At 40.8% G+C, this 24,586-nt stretch overlaps 2 protein-coding genes across 3 annotated transcripts in view; one reads left to right on the plus strand and one right to left on the minus strand.

Annotated features, from left to right (window-relative positions):
• The first annotated feature begins 8,115 nt into the window (after nt 1-8,115).
• Nucleotides 8,116-20,880, plus strand: tecrl2a (trans-2,3-enoyl-CoA reductase-like 2a). Its single transcript, XM_047568632.1, has 13 exons — nt 8,116-8,458; nt 10,678-10,728; nt 11,500-11,551; nt 11,812-11,856; nt 14,497-14,600; nt 14,788-14,903; nt 17,105-17,210; nt 17,601-17,673; nt 17,822-17,865; nt 17,943-18,000; nt 19,233-19,321; nt 19,415-19,460; nt 19,624-20,880. Exons 1-13 carry the CDS (start codon nt 8,435-8,437, stop codon nt 19,749-19,751), a joined length of 936 nt encoding a protein of 311 aa, XP_047424588.1. The 5' UTR covers nt 8,116-8,434; the 3' UTR covers nt 19,752-20,880.
• Nucleotides 20,856-24,586, minus strand: part of abca4a (ATP-binding cassette, sub-family A (ABC1), member 4a) — a 33,407-nt gene continuing 29,676 nt past the window's right edge. For both annotated transcript variants that reach the window (XM_047568630.1, XM_047568631.1), the window contains 10 exons: nt 24,009-24,138; nt 23,734-23,854; nt 23,571-23,633; nt 23,376-23,482; nt 23,036-23,177; nt 22,781-22,915; nt 22,582-22,685; nt 22,393-22,485; nt 22,044-22,293; nt 20,856-21,920 (listed from right to left, as the gene is read on the minus strand). In XM_047568630.1, coding sequence (XP_047424586.1) covers nt 21,801-21,920; nt 22,044-22,293; nt 22,393-22,485; nt 22,582-22,685; nt 22,781-22,915; nt 23,036-23,177; nt 23,376-23,482; nt 23,571-23,633; nt 23,734-23,854; nt 24,009-24,138 — 1,265 coding nt within the window. In that variant the 3' untranslated portion in view covers nt 20,856-21,800. The remainder of the gene's footprint in view (nt 21,921-22,043; nt 22,294-22,392; nt 22,486-22,581; nt 22,686-22,780; nt 22,916-23,035; nt 23,178-23,375; nt 23,483-23,570; nt 23,634-23,733; nt 23,855-24,008; nt 24,139-24,586) is intronic.

Here is a 24,586-nt window from a genome sequence, read left to right on the forward strand (position 1 = left end):
TGGAAAATCAAATAATCTCTTGAACTCTTACCCATACAGAAAAAAAGACTTAAATAAGACTTTGTGACTTGAAGGGTGATTATGTAACGGTTATCCAGGAGATTAATGATAAAACCAGAGCTGAGTAAGTTTGCAGGTAACTGCACAATTACACAAAAAAAACATAAGTTATCCAAGTGCTCCGCTATAGTGGCATGATAGTACAGTTCTCTCATTTATTTTTGGGCTCAAATAGAGGGCTTTGGTTCGGTTGTGAATTTCATAATAATGCCAACGTTTCACTTGTAATACATTATCGTTCCATTGTCAAGCAGCTGAAAATACTAAATAAAATGTTCCATTCTCAGTGTGGAGAGGCTTCTTCATACCGAGAAAAAAAAAAGAAAAAAAAAGAGGACAGGTCAGAAAATGAGTTCTGAAAGTCAGAAATCGAAGCACTCCGCCAGGTAATCATTGACTCATTGGTATTGATCGACAGCTCTATCAAACCCCTGCAGATATATTATGGTCACTTTGTGCTTTTGTACAAAAAAAAAAAAAACGTATTTACTGGACCTTTACTGAAATGAAGGACTTGAATTGAAGGACTTTTGAAGGACAAATTTGTTGAGAAGCACAGAAAATGTTGCGGCTGCTGTTTGATACGCTCTTGACTTGCTCACATACAGAAAAAAACACAACCATCTACCACAGTGAGTGCCTCAGTCTGGATTTTTGTCTCTCCATCTCCTTCCTGCCATCTAATCGTTGCTTGATCTGTAGCCTGAGCTATACTACCATGAAGGTTCCTTGAGTCTGTGTCCTCTAAGTGGATTCTTGTCAGAGTTTGTATTTCTACGCTTAAACTTAGTATAACTTTGAATACATTTCGGCCAAACGGTTTAGAATGCGCAATGCGACAAAGTTTCCTTGGCAGCATGGACATGAAAAAACATTCATAACTCGTTATAACTAACTAATGATTTTGCAAGATCCTTAAAAAGAATTATCACATGAGATCATGTAATCTTGTGCTACCTAATCAAGTAAAGTGTACATAAACACCTATCAGGCATAACATTATGATCACCTCCCTTGTGCCTCCAGAACAGCTGTGACTCATCAGAGAATGGACAGAGTTATTTTCCTTACTCTATATTCAGAACCTAGATCTTTTGTGACCACCTCTTATTCCATTTCTGTTGAGGAACAATAAAATGTCTTATCTTAAGTGGCATGCTAATGATCTCTAGAATTGCCTCTATTTGAGTAAAATTAAAAGATTACCACACACGGCCAAAAAAATAGTGTTTTTAACAAACGTATAAAATATTAGAGCGAGCTGACTTGTTTACAAAATCCTAGCTGACGCCCTGCACACAGCTGTTGAAGAATTCATGTTCGCACCATTTTAAGAGAATATAAAGGTTAAGATGAATGCACAATGAGAATCCATAAAACCGAGACATTTCATTCCACATTCAACAATGAGCATTATGGAGTGCGAAGAAGAACAGAGGCTGCTCGATGTTTTCCCTCAGATCTCTCAGATGTGTGCTGAAATTCATGCTCGTGTAGAAAAACATGGCGAGTCGAGACCGACCCCGGTAAGAAGAATAAAAAAAAAAAAAAAAAAAAAAAAGGAGTCAGAGAAGTTGAGACATATCTAAAAAAAAACATGAACAGCGAGCAAAATGACAAAATGAATGTTAAGGGATGTAATAACCACTTGAGACCTTTGGGTTAATAACAAGCGAGAATCTGCTGCAATGTCAAGAAATACGGTTTAAAAAGTACACAAGGCCACACACACACACACACAGCTAAAGAACATGATCTTTAAGGATCACACGCTTTCGACTCTTCCACAGTTTTAGAGGCTGCAGTAAAACTTTTATAATGGCTGCCAGCACAAGTGACTGCCTCGCCATCTGTCCGGACAACGGAGATGATGTTGTGTGAGTAAAACTAATGAAAACAATGATGTGTGAGGTTGCAGGGACGCGTCGTAATATGTTGACTGATTACCTGGGATCTCTTCCGCAGCACTGGTAATATCTCTTTTCCCTGTAGCTCTGACAAGGCAACAAAAAACAACAACAACAACAACAACAAACAGCAGCAACAGCCTCCCGTATGAGAGTGTCGTATCCACAGTTAATGTGGCGAAACGCTTACTTCATCTTTGCTGCGATGCAGACTTCAGAGGAGTTGACATTGCTGTCGCAGCCTCGACTGCTTCAACGCGGTGAAGATGTAGGTTTTACATCTTCAGGACAGGAACAGTTGCAAATCACAGGTTTTTCTAAAAGCTAACCTTTTACTCATCTTTCTTCATTCGGTGAAGAAGGATTAGCACAGGAATTGGTAATTATGATTTTGCCACTTTTCGGCTAATGTGGGTCTGATTCGGTCCGTGGTGAATGGCATTAAATTGGGGTCCTTCAATCACATTCATCAGTGATATGTTTTGCAGACTGAGCTAAAATCAATCAGTCTGACATTGTAGTGTGGCGAATGACTTACCTGGCAGACCAGAGGCTGCCGTTTTCAATGCAAATGGAGTTTGATTAAGGTCATTTCGCGTAATTCTCATTATTCATTTTTTTTTATATAACCCATTAGTTTTCTCCCAAATTCAAATGAAAGGTTGTTTTTTTTTTTTCCTTGGACGGTGCATTAGCACACCCACCACTTGTAGCATCCTCTCACTTCGTTCGGTTCTGTCACACTTCATCAGCAAAAAAACAAAAAAACTATCCGGACGAGATAGTATCACAATAAAAAAAAAAAAAAAATGGAGTAAAAACTGATACTTCTTTATGTTTCTTCTTGTATTCACTGTAGTCACATGACATTCATTTTGAGATAAGAGTTAATGTACGATGCAAAAAACTAAGGCAATGATAGCAAAGCTCTTTTTAATGTCTTATCTTTATCTTTTTATTACCCAGAGTTCTTGTAGTCGTAGTATGTCTGAGTTGACCAGTTTTAAATCTTATCCAACTGACTTTCACCTGTAGCAGAAGTTCAGACCTCTGCAGTTACTTCCCTTTGTACCTAGAAGAACAACAGTGAGAATGGGGATGGTCTCCCCTATGAGTCCGAAAACCTCAGCACCATCCAGAATCCATGAAAGATGATCAAACAGAGACACATGAAAGAAAGCGCTTTAAGAATTTAAGAGTTTCCTGGTCTTTTCAGTAAGACCTTCTTCAGGATACCCGTACCAGCCAGCGCCAGGTCACCAGCTCCCCCTAATGGAGGAGACAGCCTTTCTAACTTGAGCACACGATCAAACAATGTGCATTAAACCGTGTCAAATTAAAATATATAGTCTCTGCACCGTAGATTAGTTTATAGATTGCAATTTGCAGCAGCCACATTGCAGTGTGGAAAGGTTGCTGCGGAAGAGTAAATTTTGGACTTAATAAATAGAATTAATAAAAGAAATGACTCAAAGTATCTGCCTGCTTTAATGCAAACTGTTATTAATCAGACATGCCAACTGCTGGGCTTATTTGAATTCCAGTCAGGGCCTCTGTAACCCTTTGAGAGCTGGCGGAAGAGAGTCTCATGGGGAGAACTGCTGCAGGGGCCTCCAACCTTTATGTGTCACGAAATGCTCGACTGGAATCGAGTTTAGGAATCAACCAGTTTGGAATGATTAATGTTTCCTGGGAATATATAGTCAGTCAAATTTGGCTAAAAGTAAAGATTTGTTTTGGAGAGGTCTTAAATATCTTATTTCACCTTTTCTTTGCTGTGCAGTAAATTAAAGAATTAATGGTTCAAGTTACGTTACACAGTTAAACACAATGAACCAGTTTTCAGATATACTGTAATTTGGACTGGTTTTAAATATAATAAACAGTAATAATACTAGAGAGGACACATTGTCTGGCTTATCATGTATGTGAACATCACAGCACATATGTCTCATTATATACTGTGTATTTATTTTATTTTATTTTTCCTCCAGCTGTGTCCCTGTCCGTTTGACATCAAACTTCAGAGGTACATAGATACCCATGTACCTCATGGACAAACAGCCTTCCTGTATAAGGTCGCAGCCTCAGATCTCTGCAGGGGAAGTGGATGGAGACGTCCCACGAGCCACTATCACACCCACACGCCCTGCAGCGAGCCGATTACATTTAGCTGTAGCCTCTAGCCCCTTTCCATCTATACTTCTCATCTCGACGAGAAAGAAAAAAAAAAAAAGCCCCAAACTACAATGAGCTGGCATCCTGAGAGGTTACAGGGTGAGGCAGTCTGATGGAAAAAGTCAATAATGACCCTCAGGACCAGCAGGCAACAGGCTCAGACTCATCCTTTTGATCATAGAAGGCAACTGACATGACTAAGTTAAACTGCTAAGAAACTGCAGCCTCCCTCCAAACTTTCCCCTAAAAACTTCAGTCATTTAAAAAAAAAGAAAAACACTCTTCACTTAACTGAAAGTAGAAAATACAGAACAACATATAAAAAAGGGTCTCAATGGAAATAGTCAAGATGTGTTGCTTAATTAATTAAAAAAAAACACATATTTGCAGATACTGGAAATATAAAGTATTAATTTCTCTGGAAAGTAATCAGAGTACTACATGGTCATCAGTTCAGCATGTGAAGCCTAAATACGGCTGACCAGCAGAGGACAGCCTCATCCCATATGGAGGAAGGAACATGACGTTAAAAGGGAGAGTGTATCAAAAACTATATACGCTGATCAGCCACAACATTAAAACCACTGACAGGAGAAATAAATGATATCGGCTGTCTTGTTGGCAATTCACTGTTCTGGTGGGAAACGAATGGACCTGGCATTCATGTGGATGTTACTTAGATATGTAGCACCCACCTAGATCAAACCAGGCACCCCCACCCCAAAGAAATGACACTCCTTGATGTCAGCAGGATGCAGCCTGACTCAGAAAACATGAACAGCACAAGAAGTTGACCTGGCCTCCAAATTTACTTGATCAAGTATCTGTGGGATGATCCACAGAGGCCCCTCCTCTCAAACCATAGGACCCAAAGGCCCCCCACTAACAACATTCTGTTTCCAGACACCACAGGGCACCTTCAAAAGGCCCTGATCATGACATAGTATCCATCAATTGGTATTTTTCCTCCATGTTTTATTGCACATGCTAAGGCTGGACGTTCTATTTTTCATATAGTTCGGTAATATCATGTAATTCCCCCAAAAGTGTTACGGCCAGGGGTTGAAGACAAATGATCAAACACGAGTTTAAATTGCAACACTTGACAGAATCAGAAAACCGCTGTAACACAGACACGGTGTTTTGGCACATTTCCTGTGTCTGTCTCTCCTCTTCCTTTTATGTTGCAGCAGGTTGATTGAACACCTGGCTTCACTTGCCTCATTGTGGGACAGAACCTAATGGCAGAGAAGAGACAGCTGCTCGCAGTGGGTCTTTCCGGGCAGAGGAAGCGAAAACAGGCCGACTCTGTTGCTGAGCTCAGTAGAAATGCTACTTCTGAGCGGAGCAAGGATGCTGTTACAGGTTTTCTTAATTAGATCTGATGTTGGCTTTTGTTGGATTGTAGTTTAGTTCGTCTGCAGCCGTTTCCCTTTATTGCAATAAAGAAATCACACTCCACGTCTTTTTATTAAATTTCTCTGCTTTCCCAGTTCATTCTAATTATCATCCCATGGGCTGTTGTCAAAGTGTGATAGTAAGATTCGGTAGCTCATCTCAGCATCATTAAAACTATGGTCCCTTTAAATATGTGTGTATGAGGTTAATCTTAATATTATTTATATGTATATACTGATAAAATGCCTATTTTACACTGGCAGTGATGCATAGCATTAGCATTGTGTGCAGCATGTGTGTAATAGTTCAGGCTGCAGATCAATACTGCACCTTTGCAGCATTTTCTCACCTCATTTATAGGCCAAAAATTTTTTACATCATTTCATTTCTAAAACACTGCCCTTATTGTAAATCATAAAAGTCACATTTGGCACATTAACGCAGAGAAAGCATTCAATTTAATATATTACTAGATTTTTCACAACAATACCTCACACAGTCTAATACAAAGAGCACAACACATTTTTTTATTATATAACAGACACCACAAAATACTGGAGGAAAGGATTTACATCAGCACCACATGTGGAAAAACCGCAAGTCTTTTGCTGGGTCTCGTCCTTTAGTGAATTTTATCTGGTTTACATTTGCCTGGGGCATTCAGGGTCTGGTCCAACTCCGTGCTGAAGAGCCTCCTCTCTCCATAAATTGAATCCCCTCAGGCAGCACAACAGCAGTGTGAATATATGACAAGCGGAGAAAGATACAGCTGAGCAAGCAGATGCGCAAAGCTACACGGCAAAGCAGGTGAGAAGGAAACTTCAGTGAGCAGACGCAACGCTGTGCCAGACAGGGAACCTGGACGTGCCGCCCCAACCCAAACATGTCCAGTTAGTCATATTTCAGTCACGTATTCTTTGTTAGGACATCTGTAAATACATTCAAAGTGTGGATAGTTTGTAGTTTAGGGAAATTAGCAGATGCAACACCAAAGGCATTTTCTCCAAAACAGTTGTGACTAATCAGAGAATGGACAAGGGTGTCCTGTGGTGTCTGGAAATAGAATGTTGTTAGTGTTTGGGTCCAGTGATGAGAGTTTAATGGAATTCTGGGATATAGCAAGACGAGGCTTTACGAGAGCTACAGCTCATTCGCAAAATACCTTTTAATAGAAGCGTACATAGCGAAATTGTACTTTTATTTTACAAAAAAAAAGTAATGGAAACGAAGCTACTGAGGGTTTAATACTAGGCTGCAGTTTTCACCACTTCCCTCCATGTAGTATTAGTGGAAAAGAGGTTGAATATAAAGCTACTCCCATGATTAAATATAGTGTAATACAATCAGTTGATGCTTAGTGTTCATTGTAGGAGTCCTAAGATTAGAAGATCCTTTAATTTACCCCATAGTGGGGAAAGAAAATGGAAATAAAACCAGCACAGAGGAGGCAACGAGAAAGAATATGAAGGCAGACAAAAGCTACTGCCAGGGGGTTTAAGGGTTTCACTAGGGATAGGACTGTCAATCTGATAGGATATGATCAAATTCAGAAGTTCAATAGTGAGGCTAAAGAAAAAAAAATACTATAATAACAAAAGTCAATGCAAGGTAAAACAGAAAGAAAGGAGAAGGAGGAAGGTGGCAAGAAACAAATTCCAACAGAAACATTCAAAATCTAAAGAAGGTACAACACAAACACATGGCTCAAAGAACGCTAACAACAGACTGGCGGCAAACAAACTGAAACAGGAGATCAGGCTACTTTTAAAGCTGACTGGCTGATGAGACACAGGTGAAACTAATCAGGGCGGGGCACACTCACAATGGAAGGAGGAAAAAACGGAAGCAAAGCAACTTTTAAAATAAAAGAGTTAAAAATACTGAATGTAGAACTCGGTAAAGCTCTGACACCGTTTGGATCCCACTGTTTTTAGACAGCCTTTGACTCATACTTATCAGCTACATCCTTGGACTTAAAAGACTGAATACACTCAAACTGTACCTTTAACTTCCACACTGTTATGTATAGTACGCTTTGACCCCATAGTTTTGGACTTGTGTAAGGTATTTTGGTGCTCGGTCTACCCCCAGTGAGCTCACGTTCTGCTGACCCAACTAAGCCCTGCAGCTTAAGACCAGCGCTCAAGTCATAACTCTCCTGCTGACATTTGTCAGGTCACCTCAATAGAAAGTTACTTCTTGCTTCAGTATTTTTTATCACTTTTCAACAATGGATTCCAAGCACGTCTGCTGTTTTTATTTGGGTTACTTTCCTACTCCTGCGTCTGTCTTTCTCGCTCGGGCACTTCGGTTCACTTTATCCACAGGAGATTATAAAGTTTCGCATCATCTTGTATTTTATTGTGTTTGGTATTTCTTGTAGATCCTTCTGTTCTTCAGTGGCCTCCATCTCTGGCGGGTATCTGCTCGCACTTGAGCCAAGTCGGACTCTGCCAAGAGCTTTCTCAAAAGATATGTTTGAGAAAGAAAAAAAAATGAAGGGAAAAACAGGTAGAGGTGAAAACAGGAAGAAGCAGCAGAAAAGAAATGCGAGGGTGGCAAGAGTGAGACCATGTGCGAGGTTTTGGAAGTGCTTCTGGTGGTTCTGTGTCCCAGCACTATATCTCAGATGAAGAGAGAGAGAGAGAGAGAGGGAGAGGGAGAGGGAGAGAGAGAGTTGGTGTATGTGTGGGTGAGAGAGAGTGAGTGAGGGAGAAAAGGAGGCTAGGATGAATAAGGGGTTAGTCCTGGGATTGTCCTCGAAAGGAGAGGAGCTATTTTTGTTTGTGTGATACCAATGAGAGCATGTGTTGTGTTTGCTTATACTGACGGTTGAGATATTTTTTCTTTTTTTTTCCAAAGAGAGGAAACAACCACAATAAGGCACCACCATGAGCCGGACCACCTTCTTTGAGGTAAGTCAGTGCACAATATTCTGACTGGATTAACTGAGACTTCCCAGTTCCTCGTGGAAAATGTTTTGTTTCACAAGGCCTCCCTAGAACAAGGAACTCCTTTGAGTACGAAGAGGTGTAAAGTTCGTGAAGTCCAAGTTTTCTTCCCACGTAAATAAAACTAAGGTGAGGCCGTGTTCAGTCTCGTCTCCCAGGGCCTGATGAGCGCTAATGAAGTAGTAGACAAGCAAACTGCTGTAAGTGCAGCAGGCTTATGAACTCACGCTAATTACAGCATGGCTCTGGGACATGTGCCATCCTGTCGGTAGCTGTTTCCAAAACAGGCCGGAAGCCAAATTGGCAAATATTTAAATGGTCCATGCGAGAGATGTTCGCTTATAGAGCCCGGGCTCGTGAGAAACGTGCACTTTTGTGTACGGCTGCCTTTGTTAGTGTATTTTCTTCCATGTGACACTGTGTCCAAATTTAAGAATTCATAAATAAAGAAAATGCTTAGAGTTTGTTACCTTCAGAAGGAGCATGCTAGCTGTTTCGCCGGGTTTAGTGAATCAGCCTGTCTTCCAAAACCTTCTCAACCTTTAACCTCAGCACTGCACTTTTTCCAAGATTATTAAGGCAAGAAATGTTGAGACTTTGTGATTGAAACCAGATGTAAAGCATTCAGATGATGTTAAGACGTCATAGACGGTCGTAGCTCTAGACAAACTTCACGAAACTCTCCGCTATTACCTCCTATATTTCCTTCCCACTGTTTAATGAAACACCAGAAAACTCACTTTTTTTTTTTTTAGCTCCATTAGATTCACCCTAGCCAGCAGTCGATATTCTAACATTGTGGAATTCAGCCTTTTTCTTTATTTTGTTTCTAAATGTGCATCAGGGAAAAGTGATTACTGGCAGCATGAAAACAGCCATCCGAGTGTTTAGCTGATTACTTTCCTTGATTGAAAGGAGAAATCCTCCGCGATCTGAATTACTGTGAAAGCAAAAAGAACAATAGTACATGCTGAGCACCCATATTTAGCTAATAAGCCTCAATAGTTTTCCTCTCGGTGTCTGGAGTAATGATCCTGTAGCGCAAGATCAGCCGTTACATTCATCAGCTTTCACATTAAGAAGAGCTATTACGGCTAAAAGACTTCTCCGGTTGACATAAATTACTTATATTATTAAAGCAATACGTGTTGAAATCCTTTTCTTTCTTTTTCTTTTTCAAATACTCTGCACACAACAAGACGAGCGTTCGCTTTGATTCCTCTTGCATACACAGAGGGCTGACAAGCACGTACATGTTCTGTATGACCTGTGCTGTCAGCAGAGCCCTGAATCCCCACGAGAGGACAGGGGTGTCTGATAATCAGATTTACAAGGGCACAGAGCTCAAGAGAGTGCACGCGCTGTTTTACGACGCGCAGCTCTGCATAATGACACCCCCGACGCTCCTGGCCAGCACGCACATGTATCAGGACGTGCCACGAGAATGCAGGTGGCAAGGTTAGCAGATGGAAAGCAAAACGGACCCATCTCCCACAATGCCCTTTGCTGCGACGCCTCAGATGCTGCAAAGCCTGAACACGGCGATCTGTGAAACACTCCAGTTTTACAAGTGGAGCATGGAGGGGAATCACTGAGCGAACCTGGCTCCGCCACCGGATTGCGTTGATCTGGACACGTTAAGATATTCTGATAAAACTTTTTTTCCACTATGCAAACGCCAGATGGTGTGTGCATGTAGAGCTCTACCTCATTCCCATTCTCTCCTTCTTGACTGTGCACTCAGCAGATCTTCGGGTATCCATTAGTGGGTTATTACACTGTCCAGTAAAGGAACCAATTTAGCTAGGACAGCTCTGCTGAGCAGCACAGTACGGAGTGCTTTCAGGGCAAATTGTGGGCCCACCCACCACCCTCCTTGCATATGCTGTACATCACCAGTGACATGGTCTAATTAAGATGAAAAAAAAAATGTGTGCAAGAAAGCAACACAGTTCCTTTTTCTGTGACTGACTCAAGCAACTTCATTATGCAGACTTAAGAAGAACATCTGATTTTGTTTTGTGAAATATGAGGCCAAGACAAAGAAACCCTTCATGTACTGTATGTTTACATCTTAATAGTGTCAATGTCGCAGAGATAACTTGGAGAAATCTTGTTTGCAACAAATATTAAAGCTGAGAATAAATCATAAATTTAAAGATTTACTTTATTTTTTTCCTCAGGTGGAGGTTCTTGATGCCAAGACAAGGGAGCAGCTTTGTTTTTTAGATAAGGTATGGCACGGTGACATGATTTACGGGCTTTAGGGTGGAAGGTTAAGGAAATAAATCGATAAAATGAGAGCAGGATTTGAATATCTGGCAGCCTAGGATAAATTCCTGCAAGTTTTATAGGCCCAGACACACCAAACCACCATCATGTAGGAGGAGCTACAAAAGCCAACCGCTGTCATTTCATGGTGCCTGCAGTTTAACCCAAAAGTTGCATAACTACTACTACGTCTACATCCGACATTTTACTAACACTTCAACACTTCAGCATCTTTTGCATCTAGGAAATAACTCTCCTTACCAGCGTGGCATTTGCATTTAAAAAAAGAGAACTCAGAGGAAGTCGAGCTTCTGACACAAACTCTGAGGTTGGAGCTGGCTTCTCTTGAATCGTTTTTCACTCTACCCATCCATCTCACTTTGAAAATATTTGAATATTTACATATTTCAGTATTCAAATGAGACAAAAGTTAAAAATCTGAAGTGTGTGTCCTCTGGTCTTTGCTGGTTTCCTTCACTTCAGTTTCTCTTCTTATGCACTGGTTCACTAAACTGAAAAACCAATAGGAGTGATCCAACGGGCCCTCTCTCTATTCATTTGTTCAGTTGTCCAAAAAGCCATTGACGGGAGTTTGACTGATGGTGTGGGACACACACAGCAAAAACTAGTCCTTACTAACACATAAACAGCGGCTAACAGCAGACACTCAGGCCCTTTACAAGGGGTATTATGTCAAGGGTACATACTGTATTTTATGCTTGTATTTCTTTTAGGTGGAGCCTCATTCATCAGTAGGAGATATAAAGAACCTCTTTCACAAATCATGTGAGTGCTTTAACTCAGTTAGGCAAAGGTTGGAGCCTTTATATTTTATCCTTTGATAAAAAGATTCTCTTGAATATATAGCTCATTATTAAGTTTTCAATTGGAGTTGATATTATACTGTTACATTCATTGCTGATACTGATTCACTTACAGTGCTACCGAGTCTGTGACTTTACGGTACCTCATGTCACATCTCTTCCCCAGAATCTAAACCAAGGTCCTTTTAACCATCTACTTATTATTGTACTTCATCTGCTTAGATCCTCACTGGTATCCATCAAGACAGGCTCTGAAGCTTGATCCCAGTAAGTATCCCTTCGATTCATCCATTCATTTCAAATAAATTAAGTCAAGTATGCTTTCATACTGACTAAAATGTATATATTTCCACTACAAAGACATACTACGTGGACATGTAGATAGTATTCTTACAGACTCACTCCTAATCTCTACAAGGTCTAATCATTCGACCTTTACAAACTTAAGTGAGTTGTTACTTTCTTCATGGCTAAGGCACTTCAGGGACTGATCTCTTTGGATTGGCCTCACAGAGTGTTACATTTTGTCAAAACACGATCCTCGTGTTAAAATCTTAAGAAACGCCTCTGATTTCTCTGACATCGTGTGGTTTCACGTATGTTCAATTGTTCTATGCTACCCCTAGTAAACAGTGCTATGAACTGTGGGTAATTCCCTCATGCAACATCTGCAGAAACGCAGGCTTGCAGAGGTCGTCAGGAGGGCACAAAATGTCTACGAGAGAGCCCTCATGCACTTGACAGTTTGACAGTCAGACAGCGCGAAGCCCTTCACCTCAAAGACTCTGAGTGCTCGAGTGCGGACTTAGAGATTAAACAATGCAGCGGTATCTACCCAGAACTTAATGTTTTGTACAAAAAGAAAAAAAGAGGATCTTCAGTTGTGGCATGAGTGCTCACTTGCTGCTACTTATAGGACAGTTTATGTTTGTATAAATATGTATATTTTGAATCATGATCTTCATTTGAAAGTTAATCCGAAGTACAAGGATCCATGAGGCAGTTCAAAGTTGCTTATGATACAAATGGGCATCCTTGGCTTTTACTTGCTGTGCTTGTAAAAGCTGTCATCTGGCACTTACATATTTTGATTAGACGTGTCCAGCTCAGTAAATCAATGCAGCAGTCGATGCAGGTTTTGCAATCCGTCATCAATATCAGTCTTACAGAAACACATTACTGCACATTACGAGCATTTGGACATATTTTTGTTCTTCGTTCGTCTGTACATCCAACCTGAAATAAAACATGACAGCAGCTTTAAACTGAGTGGGCTCACATAGTATAGTATAGCAAGATGTAGCGATGTAACTCTTTTAACACATGGTGTACGCTAGGTTTTTGTGGTGCTGATGCAACCGTACGAATGGAAGAAAGGATGTTTCGATCTTTCGGATGGATAATGAAAACAGTTCCAAAATCATCTATTGGAAAAAATAAAGTACAACTACACACTGGAAAACAACCCATTGATGACAGACAGAAGTTGCACACTGGCAGTTGTTGAAGATGAAAGCAACCAAAGAGCCCTTCAAACTGAAGAGGCTGAACATCCTCGACTGACCGAGTCAGTCACCTAATCATACAAAAGAGGGCACAAAGCATGCAGGCTCTGAAGTGTAGCTTGGGCAGATAGAGGCATCTATTGATGTTTGTGGAACATTGTCTGCAAATAATTTCCCACAAAATACTAAGGAAGGCTTCGGGAACTAAATGTGAAAAGGCTTATGGCTCCCACACATCTCTTTCTGTACTTGTGTAAAATTGTGGCCCTTCAAAGTGTCATCCACTATTTCTTTACTTTGAATATGCCCAAAGAACAAGTGTAAGTATCCAAATACTTACAGCCCACTCTCGTATTCTTTGTGAATTCAGGCTGAATGTTTCTACAAGCCCAATAAAGATGAGGTACAAACAAAAACCTAGATGCGATGAATGAGAAAATATGAGGGAATATCAAATCTTGAAAAGTCATCCCAGTATATTCCATAGTACTGATGTAGTGGTTTTCCCTCCAGAGGTGAGTGACAGCCTTTAAAAACGACCCCATATCACAACACATCTTATTCACCGTAAAACGTACACTATTTATCATGCATCATTATTTCATTCATTTTCCCCTAAATTAAAATTGAAAAGGGCGAAAGCAGCCGACCCCGATTTATTATGCTGATGGGCTTTTGAGATCTACCTCGCTTGTGAAAATGAAGTAGTAGAAATTTGGATAAAAGCTATTTGGGTCAGTTCCCCCAAGGGAGATTCTAAAAATGTCATCCAATTAGTCCACTTTATTATCCATGGCTGTGCCCTCATGCTTCTAGGTAGATAGAACATGTGGTTGATATCGACAGTATATTATCTAGATCAGGGGTTGCACGACCGAGGACCCCCAAACTGATGGAGAGATTAAGTAGGGACCCCTACCTACTATACGTGTTCTATATTTAACTCAGCCTAATGCTTATAATATACATTATTATCATTTTGCATTCAATATTAAGCTATTCAGATAATATACCTTTATATGCTGTTAGCTTCTCTTCTGCTAATATTGCAGCGTGCTTCTGGGATGTCAGCTCGGGACCGAGTAGACTCTCGGCCAATTGCAGCGTGTAATATGCAGCCTTGTGATTGGCTCAGCAGCAATAGAGGCGGGGCCTACTGTGTACAGGAGGCTTAGATTGACAGGTTTCAGCTAAAATGTGTTGGATTCACATTAATGTCTATTTAAAGAAATTTAAATTTGTGGGGGGAAAGTTAAAAAAAAAAAAAATAAAAAATACAGAAAAATGTCTAATCAACCAAAGATTTTGTGAGACCGCTGCAGTACCTCCACAGCCCCCCCTAGGGGTCGCGGACCTCCTGTTGAAGACCTATGATCTATCGAATTTTTGTTCCTATTTTAAGACGGAAAATCACTCAGAGACGATGAAATCTTACAACATCTACCTGTCGGGACCACTGCTACGATGTACTTCAAAGATCTTGGTCCACAGTTAAGCTGGACTATGGTAAGAAGACCACACGCAAAGACTATCAATCTATCAGTTATACATTGAAGATGAAGAAATCTGTGTTTATGGTGTAGATTTGGGGCTTTAATGTGGAACCATATTCTAACATTAAAGCTGTTCCTGCTTTAGACCGTGCCACACGATATTTCCACAAAATGGCTTTTCATGTCCTTCTTTTTCACAGGTGTTTCTTGCAGAGTACATCGGGCCCCTTCTCACCTACCTCCTCTTCTATTTCCGAGTGCCATACATTTATTCACACAGATATGCCTTTACCGCAAGTCCTCATAGTGTTGTCATGTAAGTGGACAAATAAAACAGCCCGAGTAAAGACAGGCTATGAAAACGTCAAGTTCATGGCAGGCTCTAAAGTTGTAAAGCATCTCATGCTGAGTACGCCTAGGGAGCACGGGATTGATTTATTGTCGAGATAAATCCCCTTTTTGTTGGTGCAAAGCCCTACCTCACATGGGATTACTTGCATCAACCTTGCAGTTAGTCCCAATACAGAAAACTTCATTATGCCATGTCAACTGAAAATCTACATCCTAACATGTTGTGAGGATTTATTTACTGGTGTCGCCTACGTTCTGTGGCTGAGATGCTGATCCGTAATAATTCCAGACTTGTGAGTTTACAAAGACATTATTGAATCCTAACAGTAATGGTGTTTAACTAATGTTGTCTGCACTTTGTGATCTTTATTTTGCAAGCTACTATGACTTTTTTTTACTATGCTCATTTAATTTTAGTTTCTCCCATTATTTACAGTGGGGGAAATAAGTATTTGATCCCCTGCTGAATTTGTAAGTTTGCCCACTTCCATAGAAATGATCAGACTCTGGTTTTTATGGTTGTTTACTGGTTATGGGTATAGACAGAATATCAATCGAAAATGCATAAAAAACACACAATCTAAAAGTTATAAATTGTTATGTATTTTATTAAGGAAATAAGTATTTGATCCCCAACAATTCACTTAGAATTCAGGCTCCTACAGATTGGCTGGTGCGCATGTGGCACACAGCTGTGCTCAGTCAACTAATTACCAATACTCCTGATCTTAACTCGTCATGTATATAAAGCACACCTGCTCTAAGAATCAGTTTCTTACATTCCAACTTCTACAGCACCATGGTCAAAAGATGTCAGGGACAAGATTGTAGACCTGCACAAGGCTGGTATAGGTTACAAAACCATCAGCAAAAGGCTTGGTGAGAAGGTGACAACTATTGGTGCCATTATTCGCAAGTGGAAGACCCATAAAAGGACCATCAACTGTCCTCGTCTGGAGCTCCCCGCAAAATCTCGCCTCATGGAGTGAGGATGATGATGAGAAAGGTGAGGGAGCAGCCTAAAACAACACGGCAGGAGCTTGTTAATGATCTGGAAGCAGTTGGGACCTCCGTCACCAAGAAAACAGTTGGCAACACACTGCGCCGTTATGGATTGAACTCTTGCAGTGCCCGCAAGGTCCCCCTGCTCAAGAAGGCACATGTACAGGCCCGCCTTAAGTTTGCCAGTGAACATCTAAATGACTCAGAGAAGGCTTGGGAGAAAGTGCTGTGGTCTGACGAAACCAAAGTTGAGCTATTTGGCATTAACTCGACCCGCCGTGTTTGGAGGATGAAAAAACGTGAGTATGACCCAAAGAACACCATACCCACGGTTAAGCATGGAGGTGGAAACATCATGTTTTGGGGCTGTTTTTCAGCAAAGGGTACAGGGCAACTTCACCGCATTATGGGGCCAATGAATGCAGCCATGTACTGTAACATCTTGGACAAAAACCTTCTTTCCTCAGCAAGAACACTGAAGATGCCTCGTGGTGGGTTTTCCAACATGACAATGACCCAAAACATACTGCCAGGACAACAAAGGAGTGGCTCAAGAAGAAGCATATTAAGGTCATGGAGTGGCCTAGTCAGTCTCCAGACCTTAACCCGATCGAAAACCTGTGGAGGGAGCTGAAGCTCCGAGTTTCCAAGAGGCAGCCAAGAAACTTGAAGGATTTAGAGACTGTCTGTAAAGATGAATGGGCCAAAATCCCTCCTGCGCTGTGTGCAAACCTGGTGAACAACTACAAGAAACGTCTCATCGCTGTGCTTGCCAACAAAGGTTTCTCTACAAAGTACTGACTTGTGTTGTGCTTGGGATCAAATACTTATTTCCCTTAATAAAATACATAACAATTTATAACTTTTAGATTGTGTGTTTTTTATGCATTTTCGACTGATATTCTGTCTATACCCATAACCAGTAAACAACCATAAAAACCAGAGTCTGATCATTTCTATGGAAGTGGGCAAACTTACAAATTCAGCAGGGGATCAAATACTTATTTCCCCCACTGTATATGTATGCTCCACTGTTTTTTGTGTTGCTACAGTGTCTCAGATGGATCAGTCACATTTAATCTTTTCTCATCTCGCTGCACAAACGGTGCAAAAACACTGCGCACATGCTTGTATCTCTGACCTTGTCCGTCCTCCGTCTAACAGGCTGGCGTGTGTCTGTCACACCTCGCACTACGTGAAGAGGTTGGTCGAGACTATCTTTGTGCATCGTTTCTCACACGGGACCATGCCTCTCAGGACGATAGTCAAGGTGAGGAAGAGCCTCGGATGACGAGCTCACGTCTTTCACAGTGTGCGCGTCCTCTTTCCCCCCCCCGCCACGTGCCAGCTGTTTTAAACATCTATTTATAGAGACAAGTGTTCAGCAGGAGCCACACTGGCACCGATTCTGCTAATCTGCAGTGTCCATTCCTAAATGAGCCTTAAATGCACTAAACACCAAGGATTACATAATGCTAATAACTGTCATGCTGTTTTTAGTCCAAGGACAAAGATATTCCATGCAACACAGACAATATTCTGACATGCTGATGTTGTGTATGGTTATATCTGGATTCTATGTATTCTCTTTCTTTAAAAGAAAAATCACTTTATATTTTCTCATGCTTCCTATTCCTCTGTTGTTTGTTTCTTCCTGCAGAATTGTGCCTATTACTGGGGTTTCTCAGCTTGGCTGGCCTACTATATCAACCACCCTCTTTATACACCTCCATGTAAGTCAGCCCCTGTACATGCGCCACAGTCCATAAAGTTGAAATGAAATATTTTTTAAGAGGAATGGATGGGAAACAGGGGTTTGTGTTGTTGTCTTTTATATATATATTTTTTTCAGCATATTAATGCCAGACTTTCTCTTCACAGCATATGGAGAACTACAAATCAACTATGCACTGGTCATATTTGTGGTGCGTATACTGACTGTATATATCCACACATGGCCCAACATAGATTCAGTCCTCTGATTTGTTTATTTCCTCTCTAGATGTGTGAACTGGGCAATTTTTCCATTCACTTGACTCTAAGTAATCTCAGAGGAGATGGTGAGTTGCTGAGCTTTGCTTATTTAACAGGATGCACAAACTAGATTTCTGAAGATAACGTCCAATACATAAATTCAGGTTCTCTGTGATGAAACTATACATGCTACAGAAATAAAATAAGCAACTAAATAAATCTGATCGGAGATTCCAATTTCACTATTTACATGGATGCTAAATCCCCCCCATGCTTATATTTTCTTGGTGCACTTTCTGAGCGTATGTTGCTCCTGTGCCTGTGTCTGTACCAGATTGCTCGCCCCGAGTATCCGGCGCTTCCAGATGACATCACAACGTAGGGGATGTTGACGTCTACTCTTGTAATTGGTTGGAAGAAGCGGAAGTGGAGGAGAGGTTAGCATTTAGCAGTTGTTATCGAGGCAGAACAGCTGATCGGTTTTGTTATGTCCTTTTATTCTTTGGGTAAATTGATAAAAGCTGTATTTTTATTTAATCTTTTTCAGGATAAATTTTGTTAAATCTTTTCGCACCTACTATACAAATGAATGGATTGAACCCGAATTAATTTGACATTTTATTACTTTATTTTCGATGAATAATGTGCTGTCATCATATTTTATGTGTTTTGTGGAAAATTTTAGATTATAAATACAAAACTTTACCGAGCTATCTCTGCCAAACATATTGTGAAAAATAAACCACGAACCGATCTCGCAGTCCGAGTCGAATGGAGCCGAACAAACAGGCCAAACATATGCTGACGTCATCTGGAAGCGCCGGATATTCGGGGCGAGCAGATCTGGTACCTACACCTGCATGGGTTTTCTACGGGTGCTTCAGTTACCTCCCACCATGCAAAGGCCTGCTCGTTTAGTTAACTGGTGATAAGAAATCGGCCACAGGTGCATGTGTCTGTCTCTCTTGTGTCAGCCCTGACGACCTGTTCAGGATATATCCTACCTCTCACCAAATGAGAGCTAGGATAGGCTCCAGTTCCTCCCACAACCCTCCAGAGGACATGGAGTTGTTGCAAATGAATGAATTTTCCTATTGAGCAGATGATTGAAATTCCTTCTAATCAGACCGGTCTGTTCTGACTGATGCGGTAAACATGCCGTTTTCAGTATGGGCTATCAGTCTGATCAATAGTGAAATAATGTGTCTGCTATGGAAACGTGATGATTTTAGTGCCTACAGTATATTGTCATTATTCAGAGAAATGCCACTTAAATAAAACTACATTTTTTCTTTCTTTCCCTAAAACCATTTATCAGGATCCAAAGGCCGAAGGTTTCCCACGCCCACCAAGAACCCCTTTACGTGGCTATTTTTCTTTGTGTCCTGTCCGAATTACACATATGAGGTAACATCGATAGTCTTTTTTCAGTGTCATTAGTGCCACACATGCTTGTGTATTTACCTCCCTGTCTGCCTGCACACTTGACACTTGCTATAGGTTGGAGCTTGGGTGAGCTTTTCCATTATGACCCAGTGTCTTCCAGGTACGTACTGTGCAACCTAGGTCATATAAACACAACCACAGTGGCACAATCACTTACTAAACCAATTTAGCATGTACAGAAACATAAAAGAGTACGCAGGAGATGTGATATACTTCATTGTTTTGACATGAATGTCCTGATTATGCTTTGTTTTGTTTTCCAGTGGCATTATACACATTACTGGGGTTTATTCAGATGACCATCTGGGCCAAAGGGAAGCACAGAGCCTACAGCAGAGAGTTCAAGGACTACCCCAGTCTTAGAGTGGCCATTATTCCACTGATTCTCTAATAGTGGTTGTCGCATGAACTATTGGGGATGCCGCTGCTGAATCCCTCTCTATGCAATATCATTATTATTATTATTTTTAACAAATTAATGAGCTTAAATAAGTAAGTATGGGAGCAATAATGTTGCAATAAATCTGAACCTTTAAAGTTGGTATAATTAACTTTTTTTTTTTTTTTTCGAACAAGTAATATAAGGCGAATGTGTCCCTGTTCTACCATGACTGTTTAGGCCTTGTTTGAGCCTTGTTCTAAACAGACTGTTTCGGTGTTTGTAGCTTTAAGTGCAAACTGCGCAAATGCAATTGTGCAGATTTGAACCAGCCAGAGGCCCCTCAATACATTTGAAAACTTGAATGGCTTGTCCAAATTTCTAACAGTGGAGAAAAGAAACAAAAAAGGGGATTGTCTTTGCTCCCAATTTTGAAAATGGGGATAAGGATCTATAAGTATGTTTAGACTATATATATGTTTTTTTAAACCTTTAAATAGCTGAGAACAGTTTAATTCCCGTTGTCTAGTTTAAAGTAGGGGTTTCATTTTCTCAGTTTTCATTTTGACACAGTTTGGAAGTTAGATTAATTTCTGCCACATGCTCTATACTCTGTAAACATTTATCAGAACATTACATTTTCTGTAATGGAATCCTCCAGAACGTGACTAAAGGCTGAAAGATTAGGTTCTTCAGTAATCTATGTTCAAACCAGTGAGCTGTGCCTACTACAGGCTGGCAAAATGCTGCTTTTTTTTATTATTGCTTTTTTTTCTTCCAGTGATGCAAGTTTTCAAGTTTTCAAGCAAGAAACCTTCTTCATGATAAAGTGCCTGCATAGAAAGCAACTAACAAATTTAAAATGTCATTGCATCCATTTAAGAGCGCAGCATCATCTTTGGGGAGGAATGCTGACGAAGCAGACGTTTAATCATGCTAATGTTAAGCTTTTCTACTGTACAGATCATTTTCTTCAGACAAATGGGAACCGTTTTGAAATACAACTTCTGATAGGGTTCTCTAGCCCATGTTTTATTAATCTCAGGTATTATCAAGTTGCTAAAACTCCAGTGTGAATGTAAAGCCAAACAGTATGTCTGAATAAATGCGCACACGTTAAGGAAAATGAAACTTTATTTGACATGACGCTCACATTTTCTGAGTCTGTGTCATCTTCCTGTAATGACACCAGGTGGATTGAAGACAGAGTACCAAAGTTGTAAGATGTATGATAAAGCAGAAAATAAAAAGATTGAATAAAACTTTCATGGCATAGAAATGTCACACGGTACAGAAATTAATTAACAGAAGCAGAAGGATTATGCACCAGTTATTAGATATACTGCACTAGCATAACGCCAAATGTCTTGGTAAAAACTGCGACGCTTCAAGTATTGCTGCATCGATAAAGTGCTAAGACTATTCCTCTCAGTGCTTACTTTGCATTTCTAAAGAAGGCAATGAAAGATTTTGCTTGGCATCTGAAGCAAAAAAAAAAAAAAAAATCTATTTATCTCTCTCTCTATATATATATATATCTATATATATATATATATATAGATATAGATATCCTCTATGCTTTCTTCTACAACCCGATCGTAAACTTGTTCATCAGTAGAAGTCATGGCCCTTGTCATGACTTTAAGTGTCTTAGTTTGCAAGGCCTACAAGGTGAGCAGAACCTGGAACATACAGCAGGCACATAAATGCTCCACACTTTCCAAAATCCAAAGCCCACTAACCCTGTTTAGCGGAAAAGCTAAATGGAACATTTGTCAAATTTAACACTGCATTTTAAAGTCTATGCAACCAATCAATTGCCATATTCTAAAGGCTCCTCCGATCGTGGATTAACACTTCTTTTACCAAAAGTTCATCCCCCGTGGTTTACAGTATCCCAGAACTGATGCCCCTGTCAGGGGCCTCTAGTGGGAGGCTAGTGGGTGGGGGGGTTGTGGTGAGGTTCTGTTTCTGCATTTTAGCTTTTAGCCCTCTGGAGTGACATACACATCCTTAGGCCTTCACATAGCATCTCTTCCAGTTGAACTCAAAGACAAAATTTCAACTCCCTAAAGACTTAGAGGGAGGGGATTCTATGTATCGCTGTGCACCTGCAGCCTTCGGATGCAAGACGATGCTTTCTTCATCACTTAATTGCTGCTTGGCAAAATTCACAAACACCTGCAGGGACATAGAAGAAAGTGAAGTCACAGAAGGTCAAGACGGCCTGAATTACGACTATAAGGAATTTAAAATGGGAAAATGTAAATCACACAGTTTTGTTGTGCTTTTCAATTCGTGTACCTGGTCCAGGGTGGTCTGTGACACAGAGTAATCCTCAATGTTGAGCTTGTCTTTGTTAGAGAGCACCATTTGAAAGATCCTAGCCAGGGAGGAGGAGGAGATCTTGTACTGCAGAGTGTTGTAGTGTTTCTCTCTCTGGATGCAGCCAGGGAAGGTGCTCTCCATGAAAGCTTCTGCAGGGTTCAGGTCTGGGGCACAGCCGGCCTTAGCTGCCCTGATCTTCATGGTCACCACATAGCCGTCGCCAAATCTAAATCAAATAAAATTGAATGAAATTCTTATTGGACTGGATCGTGCATTGTTGCAAGAAGTTTTCGTTATTTTGTAATGTGGCCAATGAGCAACCAACTTGTATTTGAGATGCTGAATGGTTCCCAGACACTTGAACGATCCGTTGACCATGATGGCTAAGCGTGTACACAGAGCCTCACATTCTTCCATACTGTGAAGACAAAACCAGTCAGTCAGTCAGTCAATCGTTTCTGCACAGACAACTACACATGGGTGTGCCCACATACATATAATGTATACAGATCACCTGTGTGAGGTAAGGACCACAGCTCGTTCATCCTGAATAACACTCATGATGGAGTTCCAGAGAAAGCGTCTGGAGAGAGGGTCCATACCAGTGGTGGGCTCATCCTAAAGTACAACACAACATTCACATATTCTCTATTATCTGTAACTCATCTAAAAACTACCAATCAACTGGGCATCAGCTTGAGTGTTGGGCTCACCAGTAGCACCAGAGCAGGACAGCCGATCATGGCAATGGCTGTGGACAGTTTCCTCCTGTTACCTCCACTGTAGGTCCCAGCACTTCGACCTGCATACTCTGAGAGCCCCAGCTTCTGTATGGCCCACTCTGCAACCTACATTAGAGGGCGATACAGTAAGAGCCTTGTCTTACAATGCAGTTAAGCCCTACACCAGACTGTTCTCAAAATTCTTTTTTCTTTTTTTTTTTGCCACAGTTAAAACTAGCATCTCACCTGGCTGATCTCACACTCTGGGACTCCACGGAGGCGAGCGTACAGGTGCAGATGTTCTCTGCCTGTCAGCAGCTCGTCTATGGCATCAAACTGTGGGCAGTATCCCATGTTCTGATGGACATCCAGGATGTTGGTCAAAATGCTGTGAGGACAACGCAAGGGAAAGGCAATCATACATGAGGAACACTTCTTACTTCTCTGAGGCCCTCATAGTTAATAAGCAGAACTTCTGGTGAGAGCTTGTGTTTCCCCCGTAGGGCGACATTAATACAGACCTCAATTTTGATATCAACCTTCAAAGTCCATCACATTTCACATGGGTTAACTTTATATTACAGACCTGTAACCAGCAACTGAGGCCTCTCCAGAGGTGACATCTATGTCTCCAGTCAGCATCTTAAAGGTTGTGGTCTTCCCTGCTCCATTTACGCCCAGGAGACCAAAGCACTGCAGGAGATGAGGGAGGAAAAAAAGGAAAATAAAGTAAACAGACAGGGTGAATCACAAAAAACAATGAAACTAAACCTGTACAGACCTCTCCAGGTGATACTCCAACACAGATACGATCCACAGCAGGGATAATTGTTCCTGAATATATCTGGTAAGGCAGGAGGACAATTAAACAAAAAAGTTGAAACAGCTGGTTTTAAAATCTTTTACTGACATTTATTTCACTTTTTTTTTTTTTCATTTCCAACCTTGGACAGGTCTCTTATGTGTAAAATGTCATTTGATTTTCTACTCTGGTAGGTTCGCTCTCTTTCCTGAGCTACGTCTTCATCCTCTTCCAAAATATGACGCTTTGGGCTGTCAGGTGTCCTGCAAATGGAAAAAATGATAATTTCAGATTTCTGTGTAGTTTGTAAATAATTACAGTTTCCTCCATCTTTTGTAGCATGTATACTTCTTAATAGGCAGTTGTTTTAGTGGTTAAGTCAAAGTTAACATCTAATTCATGCTCTGTTGCACTTGCCAGTTATCCTGGAAGAAACGATACTGGAAGAGAATGTTAATGATGAAATAGACAAATCCCTCGACAGCCATGCAGAACAGGTTCTTCCCAATAAAGTCCCAGTCATACGGGTCTGGACCGTAGTCCTCACCTGAGGAAATATAGAAACGTACACACCTACAAGTCACACTGCAAGTCACTTCTTGACATTTGGTGTTTTTCATGACAAAATAATTTTGTGTAATACATCGAATGTCAGATACATGCACCGAGCCACAACATTAAAACCACCGACAGGAGAAGTTAACAACAATGGCCACAATAGACCCCCCACTAACAGCATCCTGTTACCAGACACCAGAAGAAGGCCCATGTCCATTCTCTGATGAGTCACAACTGTTTTGGAGGCACAAGGTAGACCTACACAATATGAGGAGTTGTTATGCATAATGTTATGTCAGATCGATGCATAATTAATATTTCATATCAAACTCACACATCAATACTGGAGAGAATGTTAGAGAGGATTTCGTGAGTAGGTAGTTTGCTGAGTGTGTTTAACATTGAAGTCTGCTCAGCCTTGACAGCAAATGTGTTGC

Source organism: Mugil cephalus, chromosome 18 (assembly GCF_022458985.1).
Source record: "Mugil cephalus isolate CIBA_MC_2020 chromosome 18, CIBA_Mcephalus_1.1, whole genome shotgun sequence".
In the NCBI taxonomy this organism is placed as follows: Eukaryota; Metazoa; Chordata; class Actinopteri; order Mugiliformes; family Mugilidae; genus Mugil; species Mugil cephalus.